Here is a 20,934-nt window from a genome sequence, read left to right on the forward strand (position 1 = left end):
CCGATATCGGCCCAATTGTGTTCTTATTCGATAATGTTATGTGTTTGTGATTGTTTCTTGCAGTGTAATGGTTATTGGTTAATGGTGGTTAAACCAATGGTTGTATAAGTATAGTGAATATACCTAAGATTTATTGTAAAAACATATTACCATGAGATTTTTCATATTCTTGACGAATTCATTTAAGAGCTGTTGTTTGTTTATATGTTTATAATTTGAAAACATTTTTTTTATATTTTTTACCATTTTTAGAAATTTTCAGTTTGAAAGTTAGAAATGTTTAGAAAGTTTTCAAATTATAATAAACATATATAATAACATAATTGTTGACGGAGCTCGGGCCAGGCCACGCGTAGGAAAGGCCTTCAGTGTCCTAAGTTCCAACCGAAAACAAATTTATATAAAAGATGGGTTTTTGCCCGAAAGGAGTTACCATAATAAATTGTACATTAAACATTCGGCTAGTGTTCGCCATTCGTGGGAACCTATGCTTCGAAAGTGGCACAATTTATTCAATAACTTTTCGGATGGGGGCAGAGGGACTCGGATGAGACCTAAAGAAAAACCTAGGAAAGGCCAAGACGATCAAAGAAAATCGAGACGTTTTCCGTTCAGTTTCTAAATTAGATCTGACGTTTATTTAACAAAATTGGTTCTTATATACTAACATTTTTGATGGTGTTGAAACATGTCCGTACACGTTGTTTAATTGTATTGGTGCCAGTGTGTGAAAGTACCGTGGCCCTTTTTGGCAATGCATGCAACGGTTTGTTTATAACCTTTATGTTTCCATATGCTGCTTTGTTTGTATTTCGGTAATTTTATGACGTCCTCGAAATTTTATAACGTCCTCGTTTTTGGTCGATTGGTAAAAGAATTTGTTACATGCACATATGCATGTTTTCGTCCTAATTTCTGTCTGCCTACCGGATGCACCAGCTCTAAAATATTTTTATTACCCTACACGTTGTTCGAGTGGCTTATGCTTATCGATGAACTCAAGAAACGGGCCGTTCCCAAAAGAAAAGGTGTGTTTATTTAGGCCAACGATCTTGTTCTCATACGATAAGTTACAATAATTTCAATTTCTACCCAAACTTAACCGTTGCAATTGAAACATTTCGTTGCAATTTAAAAATCCTCAACACAGCCGTTGCAATTTAAAAAATCGCCTCAAACCTACTCGTTGCTACCGCAACAATAATAATCATATAAACAAACAACAGCTCTTAAATGAATTCGTCAAGAAAATGGAAAATCTCATGGCATTATGGTTATTAATTCCAGTGTTGTGATTCCATTTACATTTACATCTTGAGTTCTAGGTCATATACTGATTTAAATTTTTGATCTCAATCATGATAACTCTGTACAGCATAAATAATTTATCATGTTTAATCCGTATAAAGTGTAATATTCAGTACATTAAACTATTGAAACGAAGATGTTCTATCGCAAATATATTCTACTAGGCAACAGACTAGATTTAGTAGTTTCATTGTGGCACCTAAAATGGAATGGATCTGTAGGTTATTCTCCTGGAAAATTGTTTACTGGATCTGTTTCCCGACAAATGTCATAAGTTTGTTGCCAACAGTTCCAAGCGAAAGCAATCTTGCAACAACGATTGATGCGATCGTGCGACTGCCGCGTCATCGCTATCTGCCCAATTTCTCTGCCGAAGTGTGCATTGTTACCACCAACATTTCTACATTATCTCAAAGCCACCCAGAGCTTATAAGGTTGCTCAACTCCCAACATCCCGTGCAGTTTGCAACGGAACAACCGATCAAAACGGCAACCAAGCTGAAATATGCGAACGTGGTACTACTGGATGTTACTGGATGGGAACAGGTAGGCATAAACATCCACAATTACATCCCACTGCTGTCCATGACTCAATTAATATTCTTACAGTTTCCAACGGACCTACTTAGGAAGCAGTTTGACGATAACCCCTGCCATTTCATCAATGCCCGCTTCATTGTTCTTGTGACGCGATCGTGCTTCTTCGACGATCGTTCTTCAGCAGTCGAATTTTTTGATGATCAAGGCATATTGAACTACGCCATACTGCCAACTCCAGCGAGTGCCTCAGATCTCGACTATGATATCTTCTTCTTCACACAAAACCGATACTCCAAGGAGGAGATCGGAGTAAGACTGGGCGATCTTGTCCATCTGTATCAACTGTACCCAGATAAGCTCGCCAACATGCACGCCTTCTACATTCGCTTTGCCACTGACCGCAACAACTATCCGTACATAATTGAATTGCTTGAAAAAGGTCGATTTGATGGCATCATGCTCTGGCTTTTGTTTCACATCTTTTACAACATCTTAAATTTAAGGATCACGATGCACTTGATCGAACCATCGGATGACTTTGACGCAGACGTATATTTCCAAATGTCCGTCCAGCGGGACCATTTCCAGCATGAGTTCTACTTTCATCAGATGGGTGGCATGTGCGTGTCTTGTCCTGTGAAAACTGATCGATACTACCTTCCGCATATTTTTAAACCATTCTCGTTTGGTGCATGTGTCTTTCTTGCGCTAATATTTGCAGTCTGCGTTGTCCTTAAACGGTTCTTTCCCAACACGTTCCGGTACGAGCTGACTCTGCAGGCACTCTTCAGGGGCGGTGGAACCGAGCATTATCAACCATTTCCAGCTCGAGTCATTCATGCATCACTGTCATTCCTAGTGCTGTTCCTTTGCAGAAGGTATATCAGCAAAATGATGTCTCTAATGTCGCTGCGAATGTTTTACAAGCTTCCCAGCACAATTGCCGAGTTTAAGGCGTCCGGCTACAAGTTTTTGGTGTACAAAGATCAACAACAAAACTTTCCTTTGGATGACTTTCGCTTCATGATGCTCGGTGAAGATGAGGTTCAAGACGGTAGAGCACAGTACGGTGCACTCGTTCATAAACATTATTGCATGATGCAACTGTGTAGCGATGCTGCGTTTCTGTTATCGCCCTACTTTGCTGAAAATGTGAAGCAGTTTTATACAATACAGGAACCAATTATACCTTCTCCGTATCGACTGCAGTTTGCAAAAAACTCGCCGTTAGCAGGAACTGTCAGTCGCTATATTGGCTTGTACTATGAAACGGGATTGTGGCAATATCTGTTGGCACGTCATTATGCGATGCAATTAACGAAGGCACAGTCAGCGGACGCATTGGCAGAAGCGGTGTTCTACTTTGACGATTTCAAGATTGTTTGGTTGATGGTGGTGTATGGGTGGCTGATAAGTGTTGCTGTTTTGATAATGGAGATGCTCAGTAAGAAAATGAAATAATCCACGGTTGATCCATTGATATTCATTTCTTTATCCATTTGATCATTCTTGGCCTAGCTCTTATCTCAATGTATGTCAAGTGTTTAGATTCCTCATTTCAGTCATTTTACTGTGTATTGTCATTTGACTTTCAATAGATCAGTAGACACGTTTATTGCATCCATTCTGTAGACTCGAATTCGTCGTAAATTATCCACCACCAGCATTCTCCAATCGATTTCTGGGATCGGGTCACTGTATACCAAAAAATGTTTGAACCATTACATCAAACCAACCGCAAAATTGTACAACACGCTTCCGAATGCGTTCGGTTCAGTTTACATCAATCAATCAATCAATCGCCCCGTACACGGCTGGTTGGCGGAGGGCCAGTTTCTTAAACGACCAGTTCTTTATGTGCGTGCTTAAGCGTTTAAACGTACCCGCCCACCACCACGACTTTCTGCACGACAAACAATTTGCGGATGATAAACAGTGCAAAATGACCATACAATGGTGTATGGTGGCGCGATGGACAACGAAATGGAAGCAAAATTAATACACGATTTCACTCGTACGTGGTTATTAATCACGCACTGACGCAGTCCGGTGGTCCCATGTTCTCGTTTTTTTTTTCGGCGAAGTGGGTATCGGCGTAAGATAAGAACGCGCATCAGTTTGTCGCTTCAGCCGTATTTTTACCACATCCACCCGACTCCACACTCCCAGTGACGAGAGACATCTTTCTTATGTGGCAAACATCAAACATCATAAATCACAATTTGTCTCGCATTGGTGCGGGGTGCCGGGGTGGTGCGGTGATGAACGGTGCCCGGTTTGAAAGACAACAGCCTGGACGGAACCATTCGCTTGGGAGAATGAAAGTACCACCTATGCAAACTGTACTTCTTGCACCCAGCGCGACGACACCAGCGGTAGACAGGACCTGTTTTTGGGAGGAATTTTCCCATCAATCTTTGGCCACCGTGGTCACCGAGGGCCGTATCGTTAGTGGCCGTAGTCGAGGCAGGGAAGATGGAAGATAGCATGATAGCGCAATTGTCTTGGAAGCTATTAGACGGTTTTATTAGATCATGGTTATTGGATAACTGGGTCAAAGTGTTTGCCGAGCAGTAGTGGCAGGCACAAGTAGCAAATTTCCAGCCATCCAAGCGGGTGCGTGCTTGACTCGGTGGTCGGTAGGATGAAGGCACGGATAGGCACTAATTGCTGGAACATGTCCTTAAAAGTTTCTCATATGTTGCAAGACAGTCTTATGCTCTTCGTCGAGAGAGGGAAAGTGCAAGGTAGAGTAAAATTTTAAATTGATTAATTACAAGGAACGAAATGCATCATACGCTTTAGTGAAACTGTTTGTTTTTTTTGTAATTTTTGAAACACTTTTGCAAAATTAATGTACCCTACAAATACAAAAGAAACAGCCTATCTAACTGGAGGAATGGTTCAATCCTAATAATGAATAAAAAATCACAATCCTTTCTTCACACAAGATCTTTTCTTTCCTCGATATAGGATAAGGCAAGCATAAATGATTCACCATCACGCACAATAAGTGATGGTGCCATTATGTTGAAAAAAGAAAAGAAACGACAACCGTACAGCTTTATTGTCGTGCGGCAGTAACAACAGCTCAACAACAAATGACAATACCAAAAAACCCGAACAGCGATGTTTGCAAACACGCTTCCTTTTGCTTTTGGAAAGTTCATGAATAAATGTAACCGAACGGATCGAAATCCCCGGCAACTGTGACGACGCATCACAATTAACCTACAACAAATCTTCCATCACCACGCATTCAGGTTAAGAATGCCGTTCCGAAAGGATGCCCAAACACACTGACACACCTAACAACCTGAACCGCAAAGGCTCCCGCAGGGGAAGTGAGAACCGAAAAGAAACTCAGCCACATCCTTCAAGGAAACCAGAAGGTGTCGACAACAATGAGTAAGATAAAACTCTTTCTTCACGTCCGCGAGCGCGCAGGAAGATTAATTCACTTTTAACGAGCATCATTTCGTTTTTCGTCTCGTTGTACGCGTTTCTTTGGTCCTTTTAGGGGTTCGGGGCGCACCAAACGTAAGCACCGGTCACCGGCTGATGGGATATTAATTATTTCACGGACACACATACACACACATTATTCGCATGACAAGGATCATCGGTCGGGGACGGTTAACCGACGGTGAGAATGGTGTGAATAAAGCTCATTGTCGAAACACTTCATCCGGTATTCGCAAATGGTTGTTCTGGGCCGACCACGTCGACCGTTTTTCACTCCATTTACAGTGTGTTTGCGTCTGTGTGTGGCTTTGTATGTTTGGGTTTTGTCTTGCAAGGTTTGTCTGAAGCAGTGTGTTCAGAACTGGCCGCGAATGTTTACCCAACGATGCAACCCAATTACCCACGAAACCGATCTTAGCGTAACACACAGCAAAATGGCACCCTGTCAGCACACCGTGACAGACCAGGCAGCCGGTTCTAACGGGACACGGTCTTAATCCGATCGCGAGAGCTGGGCTGGGACAAGCGCCCTTCACTCGGGGGTCGCGAAAGGACCATCATAGAGATGCGCTCAGCTGTCTCGGTTGTCCAATTCCAACAAGCATACCACAGTCCAATTATCGGTTCATGTTTTAGAGCCTGCGCGAGGCATATCTTACTCACGACTTATTCACTTTTCGCCTTTGGTATGGTGAGGGGTGAGCCATCATACATCATCCCACAGTTGCAGGGCGAAAGCATGAACGAAAACTCCATTCAAATCTGGCCCAGTACCCACGCTGTTGTATGAAGCGGCGCCGAAGACAACTCAAACAAGAGTGTCCCAATCAATGTTTCCTCTGTTTTCCAATTTACCTCTCCACACAATCTGCTTGTGTACTTGGGTGGAAAAAGGGACTTCTGGGAAGTGTACCCTCATGTGTTACGATTAGCCCTGACCCTTTCAAACGGGCCTGATGCTGTGGGAAGAAACGGGGTTTTGCTCCAGGGATGAAGTGACGCACGATACGTGAATAATGATCCTGTTTGACTAGGACGCCGACCGGCTCTCAAGATAATAGTGCTGAGATGTTTACATGTGGAGGAAAAGGACACTGGTCATGGTGTTGTTTTGGGGAATGCTTGGATAGTAAGAACACCGGAACACTGAGTTAATGATTTCATCAGCTATTGAAGAGGTTAGGGAGCAAATTTGCCCAATCCATTCTACTTAAGTATTTTAGAAGCTTCGGTTATGATGCTATGAAACGATTAACAATGGATTGATGTTAAATAAAGCACCTTAAAATCCTTCTGTTCTTATACTCTCTTTGTGATGATAATGAACTTCGATTTTTTTTACAATTACTCTTAACATCGTTCAAGAAGCTAAAGCAGCCGTAAAGCAGTGAACGATTACTACGCACAACTTTAGCTCGATCCCGACAAACACCGACACTGTTCACCGCTTGGTAAAAGTTTTATTTTATTCCCCATCCACCATACACAAAAGCCAATCGAGAAACTCGTAACAGGATGGGATAGAAAAGAAAAACCACTCACACACAGCGACTGAAATCAAGTAGCAAACCAGGACGGTAAAAGTAATTTTCTCTCTAAACAGTTTTAAACGATTTTTCACACCTTCTTGCCCCCGCCGTCATCACCCCACCGCTGGTTAATCTAATGTTTTCCCCTTCACCAGCAAAATGCACCTGACTTAAGGGAAGAGTTTTGCTTCAGCCGATCTCAACGAGCGTTTTGCCAATTGTCCAGCCTTTGTCGTTGCAAGGAAGCAGTGCCACCACACCTTTCTGCCGCTGGCAAAGAAACGAAGCATTCCATCATCGAGCCGTCCGAGGGTCCGATTTTCTTATGCCCCACGAGCTCCTAATGCTCCTCCTGCTCGTCGTGGCTGCTCATTAACGATAATTCCCTTCCCTTGAAGCGTGGTGGAGCTGCGATGGGATGTGCGTGTGTGCTGCTGGTGGCCTGAGTCATGACGGGCTGACACCGGCACCCGACAGGGAGAAAGTAATTAAAAGCAACATGCGACGACCAACGCGGCCGCATAAGATGCGCGCCCCGGCCGGTGGGGGAAAATGTTAAAGGTAAATTAAATCTAGCCGTTTGCCCCTAATTGGACAGGAATCGTTTGCCCAATTACCAGTCGAGTGGTTGTGCATTGAGCGGGGCGGGGTGGGGGCCCACCCTGATAGAATAATTTATCTTTCGACAGGTTTGCAATCGCTGCAACATCAAACGTTTGTCCCATCTCAAGTGTTCAATTAGAGTGCCTTTTATGGGAGACGTTTAAAATTGCATAATGAATGAGTATGAATCACAAAGTGTTTGTTTGTCTTTGTTTAAACACATTAATTAAATTAAACTGTTTGGTTAACGCCACGAATTGAGCGCTCAATATATGAACTAATTTCAGCATGTATCATCATCATCATCATCCCAAAACAACAAAAAATTTAACAGCGCAAAGCAATTCGCCACAGTTCAATCGGCAAATGATCAATTTTCGTTTGTGCTCATGCCGCGTTTGTAATACGCACTCTTCAAGAGCAGCTAAAAAGAATGCGACTAAGCAATGATGCTATCCTAAGCAAGCGTTCCAACGGACTGGATTGTAGCTAAGCCTCATCATCGGCTTCTCTACGCTTGCTACGATTAACAGCTTCATCTTTTGAGCGTTTAAAATTATGATGCTTACCCTGAAGCAGGGGCTGGCAACATCGTTTGGTTTCATGAGAATCAAGGTTCATGAAAAAGAACAGATCGATGCGTTTTAAAGCAAATTGATTGAAAGCCATGAGGAAAGCCATTTTTAAACTCTGAGTGAGAATAATAAAACCAACTTTTATCTCCTTGAATAAGATGGTTTTTAACAAAATAATGGTTAATACGACAAATTTACACAGCAGATTTTTGGAGATGTATAAATAATTCCAGACTTCATACACAAGTGTTTCCTTGCTAAAGGACCACCAGAAAGTATAATAGTATACCAGAAAGTATAACCACGATTTCTAAATCACGTTACTAGCAAACGAATGGCATAAAACAGCTGATGCACCAGCTACTAACTTTGAATGTAAATCATCAAGCACACGAAGAGCTTGATGATTTACATTCAAAGTTAATAGTTAGTGCATCGAAACTATTTTGTTCTACCGTTTTTGTTAATATACGAGGCATTTCCGTCGAAAAGTGCAGCCGTATTTTGCACAAATAGTGCTCGACTTCTTACCATTCTCTAAGCCAATTAGCAAAATTGAAAGATGCCAGTATTGAACCGTACGAACTGCCATCAAACATCAATTCAAACAATTTCTCTTATATGTGTTAGGAAATGAATAGGACTCCAGATTTCTCACCACTGCCGTTCAAGCTTAAAGCTCATTATGCTAACGCTTGGTTCCAGTCAATTGCAACAATTCGGAGGAATTGGAAAGCAATGAAGATTAAAGCATCAGTCAAGCTCGGTAAGCGCTAATGATAGACAGCAAATAGACGTTCGGTCTAGAGTTCGAATTAAATCATTACAGGGGCATTGCTTTTGGAAGCAAACCCAGTTTATCTCGGTGCGAAAATCAAACTCTGCATTCCAATACACAAAACACAAACGGATGTGCTCATTCTGCACCCGAAGGGCATGTGTAAATTGTGCCGTTGTCCTCAAAATCACTACACAACGCTGGTGCGTGCCAGCCGGGCTTGGACGCACTTGACGCACTTCTTTGCATGGGTAAGCAGCAGCAGCAGCAGCAGACAGACAGACCAGCGACCAGTAAACTGTCGCCCACAAAAGCCACACTCGCGCAAGTGCTCTAATCCCGCCGCTTCACAAAAGAGTTGAGGAAAAGGTGTCCTCAAGGTGCACCGCACCGACAAAACCATCGTCACCCGATATGCTCGAGCGGCACCAGCACCCTCGGTGGAGTAACAATAAGCAACAGCAGCAGCAGCAGTGCACAATAGCGTACCGAGCGATCATGATGATGATGACAGTTTTCCGGTGTCTTCCCATTTTGCAAAACGGAGCCCAAGCGAAAAGCCCGACTCTTCCCCCCCGGCGGAAAATGAGGCAAGTATTCGTACCCCGAGGAAAGACGAGCGTACGTCTCGAGTGTTCGGTTTCAGTTGCGCACGAGACACCGACCAAAAGCGGACAACTCCAACAACCTCGCCCACGGTGGCTAAAGAGTGTGATTCCTTTATCGGCAAAAAAACTAGTAATTCTGGCCAGCAAACGTTACCCAAAACCAACGTCCTTTCCGTCTAACATTGTCTCTTCTTCCGTGTGTGCGTGTTGGTTGTTTTAGTTGTGCAGGTTTTTTTTGCGTGTGGTACGTAATGAGACACCGAGCGTGGGGTACATTGTTGGCCGGGTTGACCGGCTTGCTGCTCGTACTGGCCATGCCCGATCGGATTGCAGCCGACCTGATGGGTGACATTCAGCAGGGGTTGAAAACGACCGGCAAACTGTTCGGCATCAACACGATTGCCGACGTGGCCGACCTGGTGGCGAAGGGGTTTGCCACACGCCGCGGCACGCAGGAACCGCAGCGGCCGGCGGCCCAAGCCACCGACAGCGTCGGTGTCGTTGATGGACTGCTCGGCCAGACGCCCTCCATGATGACCATCATGATGAAGCTGCTCGGGCTGGATGGTAGCCAGCTCGGTGCAATGCTGGTCAACGGTATCGTGTTCCTGGCACACATCGTAAGGCTCGCTGACACCACTCCCTCTGTAAGCGACTGTTGTAATACCTTTTCTCCTGCATTTCTACCCGTCTGCAGATTGGGACAAATTTGGGTGCCTTCCGGTCACCGTCCCTCGGTGACACCGCATCAGCAAACGCTCAAAATAGTGCCCCTTCATTCCCAACCTTTCCAACGGCCCCACCGCTGACGGGCGAATCGGAACCATCGCAAAGCAACGAAAGCCAACAGTCTGGCACGAACAGCAACCCGCTCGACTGGCTGTTGCGCAATCCGTCCAAGCGGTTCCGTGTGCTGCTGGACCAGGTCAAGAATACCGATCTGGCCGAACGGTTGGATCGCGAGATGGACCAGCTCGACCGGTACGCCCCAGAGGACACCGACTGCATCCGGTTGCTGATGTGCAAGGTGAAACCCTTCATCTGGAAGATGCAGAACGTCGTGCGGGACACTGTACTGTCGAAGGGACCGGGTCCATCGGGCGGTGGCAGTGAGCAGGCGTCAGACAACCATGCGGCACCAAACGGGGAAGAGATACTGAAAGGCATACACGCCAATCTACCGTCTGAGGCAGAGTTCCAGCGGCAGAGCAAACTTTGTGAGCAACAGTTTCGTCACTGCCGACGTCTGCTCGGGTAGGGGAAGCTGGATGCGGGGAAGGACGCGTGCTGCGACGTGTTGTGTGTTACATGACCGTTCAAACAATCCGTTATGGTGTGGTGAGTTGTTGGGTCTGGTTGCAGCATCCGTGCACAATGGAAGTAATAATCACTAAAAGGTTCATTGTGGTGAGGTGTACGAAAAATGGAAGGTTTACACAACAGTGAGCAGCGGGTAATTGTCGACAAGCTTAATTTGAGCGGTTATTTCTATGATGATAGTATGTGCAATTTAACGAATTTTTGTGTAAAAATATGACAAAAGTTGTGAATAATGAGTAATGTAAAGCGAAGTACAATGTGGCCGGTCGAATTTAGCTTAAATAAATATGAAAAGATGATTTTTTGTTCCGAAAGTAGATACAAAATAAATAATTAAGCATGGATCTAAAATATGAAGAATCATCAATCATCATCACATTAAAACAATGCAGTTTAAGTGTTCATCATTTTCGCAATCCAATAGCAATATCCAATAACTCCAGGGTGCTAGCAAATGTGTTTAAAAGGACAATACAATTCCCAGCAGTCTCTCGAATCCAAGTGAAACTGATTCGGAGCTCTTGTCGGTCTGCTCTGATATCTGGGACGAGTAACAAATTCAAACAATCCTTAGCTTTGCTCCCGAACCTACACCGGTCCTAGAACCTGTACCATGCTCATATCAGTCCATACAATGTTCCTGATACCACACCGATCTTGGAATTGATCTTGAATGCTTACTGCTCCTGAATGTGGTGTACATCTTAAACCTTTTTCGGTCTTGGAACTGATGCTGAACCCATGTAGATCCCGGCACATATCTCATGCCTCACATACCATATATACCATATACCATATACTCAACCCATATTGTTCCTGGAATTGATATTGAACCCATACCGATCCTGGAACAAATCTTCTATCCATTTCCATGTCCTAGAACTGCTACTGAATTTATGCCAATTTAAGAACTGAACCTGTAAATGTCTCATTCAAGGAACGAATCTATCCTACTGCAGAAACTGATGCAATATGTAAGCTGATCTAGCAAATGATTCCGCTACTGTTTCATGAACTATCTCGAGAAGAAGCTATCAGAAATAATTCTACTTACAAAATAAGCCTAATCTAAATAGCCAGGAAGTATTTCCAATTGAAAATAATAAAAAATTTAAAAGAATTTATATTTGAATCAATGTACAAATTCGATTTCAATATTATTTTCTCAAACGAAACGAACAAATCCGTCCATCATATCGAGGAACTGTCCCATCAATTTAGTGACCCAAAAATGCATCAAATTTAAGCATACATGCAACAAATGCCATCTTCATCGTTCGATCAATTTAATTTAAGCTTGTATACGCACGCATTCCTCACAAATTATGCTTAGCCGTCTAATTACTGGCAAAGCACATCGCAAACGATTATTGATTTCGCGTTAATCCCTATTTCCGCATCCTGGGTGTACGGACTAGATCGAACGGGGATTATAGCACGCATAGAGAGAGAGAAAAAAAAACACGACGCTACATACGCCACGGCCCGCTAATCACCATTAATCATCTACTGATAACAACGGGCCAGCCGATCCAACGAACCGATGCAATCTATCAGCATTACACGAATTAATGCGTGTCAATTGCATTGCGAAGTCGAGGCGCCCGCTTTCGACCTGCCCACTCCTGCACGTCGCATGGTCCATTGTGCACTTTCATTAATATTCTCTACATTTCAACCCCTTGCATCGTACAGCATTCGTGAGTATTGTTTGTCTGTTTCTTACCTTTATACCTGCTAATTTGTTATGTCGGCATATCGGCCGAAGACGTTCCATCTTTGAGAGTTGGACAGGGGTTTTTTTTTTAATAATATTTTCCATCGTTTCTACATTCGATATGCAATCTCACGTCGATTACATGCATATCAAGGATCGCCACATTAGAGGTGAATTAATCATCTTCACATGAGAGCCTCACTACCGCCCTCCGGAGCGGTTGTGCATCTTGTCAGCCTTAAGCTGCCCAAGGAACAGCGCACCAAAGCATCCTGTGCACGCGTGGAAAGAATGTAGCGAAGCGGAAATCTTGAAACGGGACATTCATTTGCAAGCATAAATCATTGTCACATTTTCTTTACCGTGGTCATTCTTGTTTGTAGTTTTTATTTTACTTTATTTTGAGAATTTATTTGGAGACTTGTGTCTTTAGGACCATTCAGCTCTTCAGGGTTGTTGCCTTGATTTACGGAAAAAATGAAAATTGCGGAAAAAACGAATTTTTTTTATGGAAAAATGAAAATTGCTGCGACGAACTTAAATAATTATTCTGTTGATGAGCATCATTTATTGAAAAAAATCACCCCTCGATTATTATGTTAATTTAATAATACTTGAACACAATCGTTATAGCAATCTGACCAAACCGAAAGACCAAAAGTCCTCTAAGCTAATCAATCTGAAACATTTTACAAACTCTTTTGGAATTTTTCTCTCAGAATTATATAATAAGACCTCTCATCATTAAGACACACAAATGTAAAAACATAGCTAAAATAATTTATTTTAAATTTTAAGCAGTTTAAACCTATGTACCTTTCCTAAACTACCACCCTAAACAGAAATGCATTTCAGCCACTGAGAAACCACATTCCTCCATCGTACAATGACGATGAAAGCGTACCGTAAATGCCGAAAGGACATCTCCTTCCCCTTCTCATTAGCACCGCAGCCGTTGCATCGGGGCATGTGTGATCCATGACCCGCCGCGCTTGCAAACACCGTGCCCCATTCCCTCGGCATGACCACCCCTTTAACCCCTTCGGCTGGGTACTGCAATAACCGTACGAAATCGTAGCGACTCTGGTGCATAGTCCGCCCGAGTCGTTCGCGTTCGACACACTGCGACTATAGGAAGGGAAAGGAAACCTTACCACCTGGGACTGCGAAAATCGCACAAGAGCATTAGCAGAAGATGACGACCGACCGTCGGTTTACCATCCCTTTTCATCCGCGTGCCGACACTGTCCCGTATACGCTGGAGGGGTTTTTTTTGGGGAGGGAAAACAAATTACATGTTTCTGCAGCCGTTTGTTTTAAAATGCATTCACAACCACACACACACACATACACACGCACACACACACACACACACTAACGCTACGTGTAGTGTAAAACCAAAGCTAAAAGCAACGGTAAACACACACGCACAGACAGACTCCCACCGAGGCACACGCGCGTCCCTGCTAACGGATGCGCAACGGCAGTACGCGGCCCAGCACGGAGCCCGACTCTGCTCACTTTCGCATGCATTTCAAATTAATCTTCCCGCGGGGGCTGCCCTTATTCTGAGGTTGCATCTTTTCCTGTTCGCTTTTGGGCACTTATTTTCTATTTTTACACTGCTCACACATCCTCATCCTTCTTGTTGGGGGAAACATTAAAACATATGTTTTTTCCTGCTCTTTTCGGCAGCCTTAGTTTTGTGACCCTTTTCGCGCCCACTTTCGTACGCCAGCGAAGGGACCCACGATGCATGTGTTTTTAATTCATTTTCTCCCCCGTTTTTTTTTTTTGTTGCTCGCCATCCCTACCAGAAGCATAAACGGACGGCGGTGCCATAAAACAATCGCGCGATGCAGCTTTTTGGCAAACGGTGCTGCCAAGACAAAAAGGCTTTCATTCATAATGTTTGGTTCGCTCTTTTGCTTCGTTTCTGCATTCGCTGCCCTTGCCGTTTAACGGTATCGGGGGCCAGCCTTACTCTCCATAGGGAAGATTAACCCCCTGCCGATGTGTGTCAAATCGCTTTTCGCTCTCTCAAGAGACGATTTCTGGCTTTTTTTTTGTCGTTGCTTTATAACTATGCTGCTGCGTCATCGACTGCGCTTGAACAATAACCAAAGCGAACGAGAAAACTCAATCCACCGGCTGAACCGTTGGCAAATCCTGATTCTACAGTTTTTTCTTCTTGCAAGTGATTGTAGTGTTGTTTGGGGGGTTTGCTTTGTACGCTGGCTGGATTATTTATGTGCATACATTACATATGCTCACTCGTCCCACATTTGGGCGCAATGGGGCGAGCGAATTCATCGCACCAAAGGGAAGGTTGTGTCATTTTCCAACGCGCCGTGCTGGCCCATCGCCGGCTGGTGGAGCGTCTTTTTCTTTGATTTCACTCACTCACTCTTCGCTGCACTTTCGCACGATTAACAGTTCAGAGCAAAGACGAGTCGATCAAAGCAAAGCAAAGCAAAAGGGCAAGCAACGCGGGCCTGCCTTCCGGGTTGGTTGTGTGACGCGAGCGCTCTGCGTGTTATCCTTTTTAGCTGTTGTGGTCGGTTTGGGGGGAGCATGCATTGCGGGGACGATAATTATGATGATGATGCGTTTCTGCCGGCCGCTTTTACCATGTCCTTTTCGAGCGATCCCGTTATGATTTTAGGGTTTCGCCGGATCGTTGTGAAAGTTTTTCACGATCATTATTCCCCGCGGTTGTGGTTGTTTTTAGAGCTTTTGTTTGCTTTTGTTTTGTAGGTCAACGAAAATTAAATGCGTACCTTCGTGTGATGCACTTTTTTGACAAGAGTTTGCTCTTTGCAATTTATATCCTACTCAACATCCTTTTCGTGTCGCTTGGCGCGGAAGCTATCAGTTGTAGAATTTAAGACAAAGCGAGGATTTTACCAACAACAGCAGCCGCATAAAAAAATGGTGTCATTTTGAAAGATGTTTATCCATTAGTGTAAATTGCAGAACTTTATTACCCCTTTCTGGGGTGAATCTCGATTCGTTTCTTCGATTCGAGGCGTGAAATGGCAATTCGTTGCTCGCATTTTTCTTCGTTTGAACATACGATTGAAACATTACCCTTTTGATTTAATATGCAATGAACATAGTGGTATTAAAAAAAATCGCGCAAAAGTCCCTTTCACTGTATTAAGGCACACAATTATAATCGTTTATATGGCCGTTCCTTGATCAGTATACATTATGTTACACACGCTCACACACACACACCTCATAAAGCCTGCAGCTGTGAGGCAACACTGTTGTCACACACAACAAAACTACAAAAAAATGTACAAGCAAAACCAAAAAGCATAAATCGAGCTGCCTTACCTTAACATAACAATCCCGCTGAGTTGCCCTTGCTGCTGCAAAGCGGGGAGTGCTGCAGCGCTGTACCGTCGCGCGGCACTGTATGCTGCCCTTATGCACCGTCGTATCACCTACAAAAGATGAAAGGAAAAACAAGGGAGCGTGGTTAGGTATGGGCAATGTCTAAAAAAGGAGGTAATTAAAACCGTACCGCACAGCGTACGGTGAACGAAACGAGCGGCAGCGAGTGCAGTGTGTATACACACAATTCCTTTGGTGCTTTGATTTTTCCGAAAGGAAAAACTCTGCAGAGTGGTAAGTCGGGAAGGAAATGTAGCACGACTGCTTCGAAGGGGGAGAGTCTAGAGATTTGGTACGATGTTGATACAATGATGCAATTGCACTGTAGATCAGATGCCTTGCTGTGCACTTCGAGCAAGGGAAAACGTGAACAACATCGGTACAATTCGAATTAAAAAGTTGAACCACATAGATGATGTTGCAATATAAACATCAGCATCATCATCATCATTGTACCCAGATTGATAAGTCACATGCTCCAGCCATGTTTTGTGACCAAATTAAATAACTTTATTCTCCCGAAAAGTTTGACACATTCCACATAAAGCGCTGCTCGGAAATGAAACGCTTTTCCGGGTAAAAACTCATTTTCTCCGTACTATAACTTTAAACAAAAAGGCAATAATTTTCCCTCGAATCGCCAAGGAAGCAAAAAAGCTGAAAATAATCCCTGAACAAATTCAATTAAATGGCTCGCGGCGCTTCCACCGGGGCACCGGGCAAAATCTATACAGCGCGCGTCAGCGCTCAATGTCAGATTTCGATGTCATGTGGCCGCCGCCTCCCCTCCCCCGTTACACTGCCCTGTTTGTCAACAGCAAAACCATAGGGCACGAGCCAATGCCGAGCAGATGAAAAGTACGAAATAAAAACATTGCGTGTTGCTGCTGCTGCTGCTGCTGCTGCTGCTCCACCCAAACGATGATGATGATGAGCGTGCTTTCACTATGCTTCACCAAACGGGAACGCTGGCGCGCGCGGGCGACACTGCCAGACAGATGTAATAAATGCACGGAATGGGACGGTAGAGGGCCGTCGTCCCGGGGAGAACGAGAGAATTGGGGGGAGGGAAAAAGTAAGTAAATCAAGTGTCAATCACGAAGCCGGCCCGCTTTGGCATCGTTATTGCGGCGTTTCGCCTTTTGGCGCTTTGCCGTGTTGTCACGATTTGGACAACCCCACGGCATTGGGGGTAAAAAAAGTTTTCCGCGTAATATCATTTGCTTTATTTATTTTGTTCGTTTCTTTTCTGTGTTTTTTCTTCCATATTCCAAAGTGACTAAGCTGAAAAGTTGTCCATCCCACGTGAACAAATGTCCGTTCAATTTTTGGTGGAAATATATAGCTTTTTGTTTTTTTTTTGGGGTAGGGGGGTAGGGTGTGTGTGTGTGACTTTACCAGAAACTTGAGCTTATTTCTGCAAATGTCATCGAAAGCTGCTTGACTGATAGTGGATTCTCCGTATCGATTCAATTGCTGATTGGATTGGCTTTCCTAGGAGATCAGGATAAATGGGCAAAGTTTAGTACCGTTGGGCTCTGCAAACGATCGACAGGCTAAATGAGTTTGAAGCGGTTAATAATCGAGATGGAAAGTTGTAGATGGAATTTGAAAAATCCTTTAAATATTCCAATTTTTTCTGCTGAATTCAAATCCGAATGCTTCATTTCCCAGAAGAAACAACCAAGCAGGCAGGCACAGCGTCCCACCAAATAGTGTTACAACGCTACAACCCTTCATATCAAGATCTACTCCACGCGTACAATATCGCCCATAAATCCGGCCCAGATATCTCCCATTCAAAATCGTTGTGCATGGAAATTAATGCCTTCTATTAGGTGCAATCAAAGCCAGACCATCGAAATCGCCCCCAGCATCCCTACTGTCCAGGACCAGTTTGTACCGTACGGTGTCCATAATTCAGTCACTCGGACCAACCGTATCTCTCGGTCCGGGATAGCTAAACTGTGGTAGCATTTCTTCAAAACACACCCCGATCGGAAGCTCATTTGATTATCTATAATAAGCTGCGGCGGTCCCCCGCCCCTCCCCCCGATTGGGTTGGAATTAATATCGGACAGTGCAGTACAGTGTCCATGCTTCTAATTCATCAGCTGACTGTGACACACATTCAACTGTACGGCCGCGAGGATACAATTCGGTCCTGGGGAGAAGCAGAACGCCGGGCATGTGTGGCGCACTCGTGCACTCATTAATCTCCCACCAGGGTGGCAAACGGAACGGGTTTGACCTCCCCACAAAAGCCCGCCTGAAGTTAACCCGCCGGCAAGTACGAGCTAGAAGGATGCACTCACCAGCTGCAACGGGGCACTGCAAGTTAGCGAACCGATTCGGTTGTCATTAGCATCGCAGCGAGCAGTCGGTGTAAAGTCGGATGCACCCAACCCGGGACAGTAGATGGGACGGATAAAAACCAGCAGTGGAGGGCTTGAGTGCAGTTCCGCATTGCCGATTGCTGGACGTTCGCTGGATAGTGCGAGCCACTTGACTGCTGCGCGCCCGTACACTGTGCGATCGGGTGGCTACGTGAAAGTGATATATGATGCTGTACTGGCAGTACGTATTTTCGGCTGCCCCATTTCTGGAGTTCGCTTGTTGTGGCGAGATTTATTACCGCACAACTACACGGACAACACTGTCCATGGGGGAAGCGGCGGCACTACTGCAATAGGATTGCAATGGTGGGAATTTGCGGCGAAGAAAGGAGCAAGGATCTTGCGCCGACCGATGTTACAGTACACATACTGGTTCGGTGCAGTACAGGGTGCATCGATGGTGAAATTGGTGATTTATAGTTAATGTATGTATGTAATTCCAGTCCAAAAGACCAAACAACATGCAAATTAATTTATCATATTCGTGCTGTGTTATTACCATATGAACAATCGAAAAAGATTTTGTGTTTTGGTGTTTACCATGTGAACAATCGAAAAAGCATAACAATAATGATCCTGCAATATCTTCCAAACAATACCACAACTCTTCACTAAACACCCTATACCAACACGAGCTTAGCATCCAATCACATCAACCCAGCGAAAGCACAAGCACAAGTATCCTTTCGGCAAAATGTTTGGTCACATGTTCGAACGCAACAACGCTTTGCACCAGCAGCGGCCGGCCAAATTCCACCAAAATCCCATTTCCCATGGCAAATGCAGCCGGCAGCTTCGTTTGATGTACGGTGACGGTTCTGTCTCGGGACAGCGTGATACACTCAACGAAGAAATTCATTTCACGATGTTTCCGGACCGCAATCACGTACCTCGTTGCACGCAGCAAAGAAACAAACAAAAAAAGGAAATCGCTTCCAGGAAAGCATTTACAGGGACGCTTACCTGTAGCCGTCAACCTGCCGATAGGAGATGATAAATTGAAATCCCTGTCCACGTTGATGGAATATAATGCGAAATATGCAGCTCAATTTTCTTTAGGGAACTACTTCGTTTGGGTTCGGTAGGGGAAATCTTTTGTTTATCCACGTCGAGTTGGGGAGGAAAGGGAATGGTATAAAGCAAGCATTTAATTGAACGAAGCTTTTGACGATGCTAATTAAATGGTTCTGGATTAATAGTGTACAGTAACCAGCGTACACCAGCGACTGAACTTGCATAGCAGTTGATTGTAATTCCGTATGATCGATAGCCAGATCACGTACGAGCTCAAGGGAAACATTCCGAATATCGTTCTGTGGGCAATTACATGAACGATACAATTACTTGGCTGTGTTGCACCTACTTCTACACCCGAGAAAGGATGACTTTTACAGCTTCCAGTCTAAAGGTTCATTTTGATCGTAAATTGTGTGAAACACTAATGAGTAAATTATGATCAACCTGAAACATAAATTCATTCCGTTTGTGAAGGACATATGTTATTGCAATATATAACCATTATATAGAGATGCGGTATTGATCGCCACAGAACGATCTATATATCCATTTATGGATCGGGTACAAATTAATGTGATATATTGCTTTTATATCATAATATATAGGCCTCAAAAGATTAAACATTTCATACCAAACGAAAGCTTATTTTACTCTTCAACTATTTACACTTTTTTCACAATAAAACAGAGAATATTGTTCAAATTATGGGGACGTTTAAAGTTGACTTAAAAATTCAACAAAACGATATTGCTTCCATATGAAATAAACAATAATTTTCATAAACAATGCATATAATTTGTTTAAAACGACAACTTTTGGCTAATTTGTTAGAAACGACACATTGTGATTAGGAAATATGTGAAAATTCATTTTCTTTCACTCGCTCTTTCACCAAGTGAACCTTAAATCGGTATGTCGTATAAATTTTAGTCACGCAGAAAGATAACGTATGCCATTGCTGATTGTAGATTGAAATTTGGCTTCTTCTTTTCTTCTTTGGCACAGCAACCGTTGTTGGTGCAGGCCTGTCGTTATACCACTAGTGTGCTTGGCGTACAGTAACTTATTAATTACCCATAGCAGGATAGTCAGCACTACGAATGGTGACACGGTCCATTTGTGCCTTGAACCCATGGCGGGAATGTTGTTAAGTCGTACGAGATGACGTCTATACTTCGAAACCGGACCAAATTTGACTTCACCACACCAAAATCGATGGAATTACACTACTCTTCTTGATCTTTCAATCCTCAAATACACCCATAACGCATAACAACACAGTAACTCAAAGCGAAATTAGCACCTGGGACAAGTTTGTTGCATAAGTACTTTCAGCAGTTATTAGGGCTGTCACGCATAAGAGCTTACTCAACTGTTCCACTCCTTTTTTGGCTCATCTTTCTATTCAAACACAGCTATGAAAAGAAAATAACCGACCTGTAATGGGTGTTGGTTTTCTCACAGATCACAGTTGTGTCACTCAACGTCTTTCGCTTATTAAACCATCAACATCAAAGATGATGCTCTCATTCGCCTTTCATTCATCCTTTGCATTCCTTTGCCGAAACCTTGACACACATCGTGAAGGAACTGTACAGTACCCAAACGGCCACCATTGCAACATTCTCTGCCCATATTGTACGATGTCTGTATGCAAATATAAACTAACTCCGCAT

At 43.8% G+C, this 20,934-nt stretch overlaps 2 protein-coding genes across 8 annotated transcripts in view; one reads left to right on the forward strand and one right to left on the reverse strand.

Moving 5' to 3' along the window:
• Positions 1 to 20,934, reverse strand: part of LOC121594935 (tensin-4-like) — a 61,082-nt gene that overhangs the window by 23,993 nt on the left and 16,155 nt on the right. For 5 of the 6 annotated variants that reach the window (XM_041918790.1, XM_041918788.1, XM_041918786.1 and 2 more), the window contains exon 3: positions 15,786 to 15,895. The exons of the other annotated variant lie outside the window; for it this stretch is intronic. The gene's annotated coding sequence lies outside the window, so the exon portion shown is untranslated. The remainder of the gene's footprint in view (positions 1 to 15,785; positions 15,896 to 20,934) is intronic. 6 annotated transcript variants of the gene reach the window in all.
• Positions 9,448 to 11,142, forward strand: LOC121594937. Of its 2 annotated transcripts, XM_041918794.1 has the most exons (3): positions 9,448 to 9,536; positions 9,627 to 10,026; positions 10,104 to 11,142. In XM_041918794.1, the coding sequence occupies exons 2-3, from the start codon at positions 9,658 to 9,660 to the stop codon at positions 10,662 to 10,664; spliced, it is 930 nt and encodes a 309-aa protein (XP_041774728.1). In that variant the 5' UTR covers positions 9,448 to 9,536; positions 9,627 to 9,657; the 3' UTR covers positions 10,665 to 11,142. The 2 variants fall into 2 exon arrangements, with proteins under 2 accessions (XP_041774728.1, XP_041774727.1); XM_041918793.1 differs by having other exon boundaries at positions 9,455 to 10,026; positions 10,104 to 11,141.

This window comes from Anopheles merus, chromosome 2L (genome assembly GCF_017562075.2).
Source record: "Anopheles merus strain MAF chromosome 2L, AmerM5.1, whole genome shotgun sequence".
Lineage (NCBI taxonomy): Eukaryota > Metazoa > Arthropoda > Insecta > Diptera > Culicidae > Anopheles > Anopheles merus.

Bases quoted from the DNA above. Each gene is read 5' to 3' on its own strand.
- LOC121594937 (XM_041918794.1), top strand. From the start codon at position 9,658: ATGAGACACCGAGCGTGGGGTACATTGTTGGCCGGGTTGACCGGCTTG. The intron at 10,027-10,103 runs GTAAGGCTCGCT...ACCCGTCTGCAG, and splicing joins TCGTGTTCCTGGCACACATC to ATTGGGACAAATTTGGGTGC.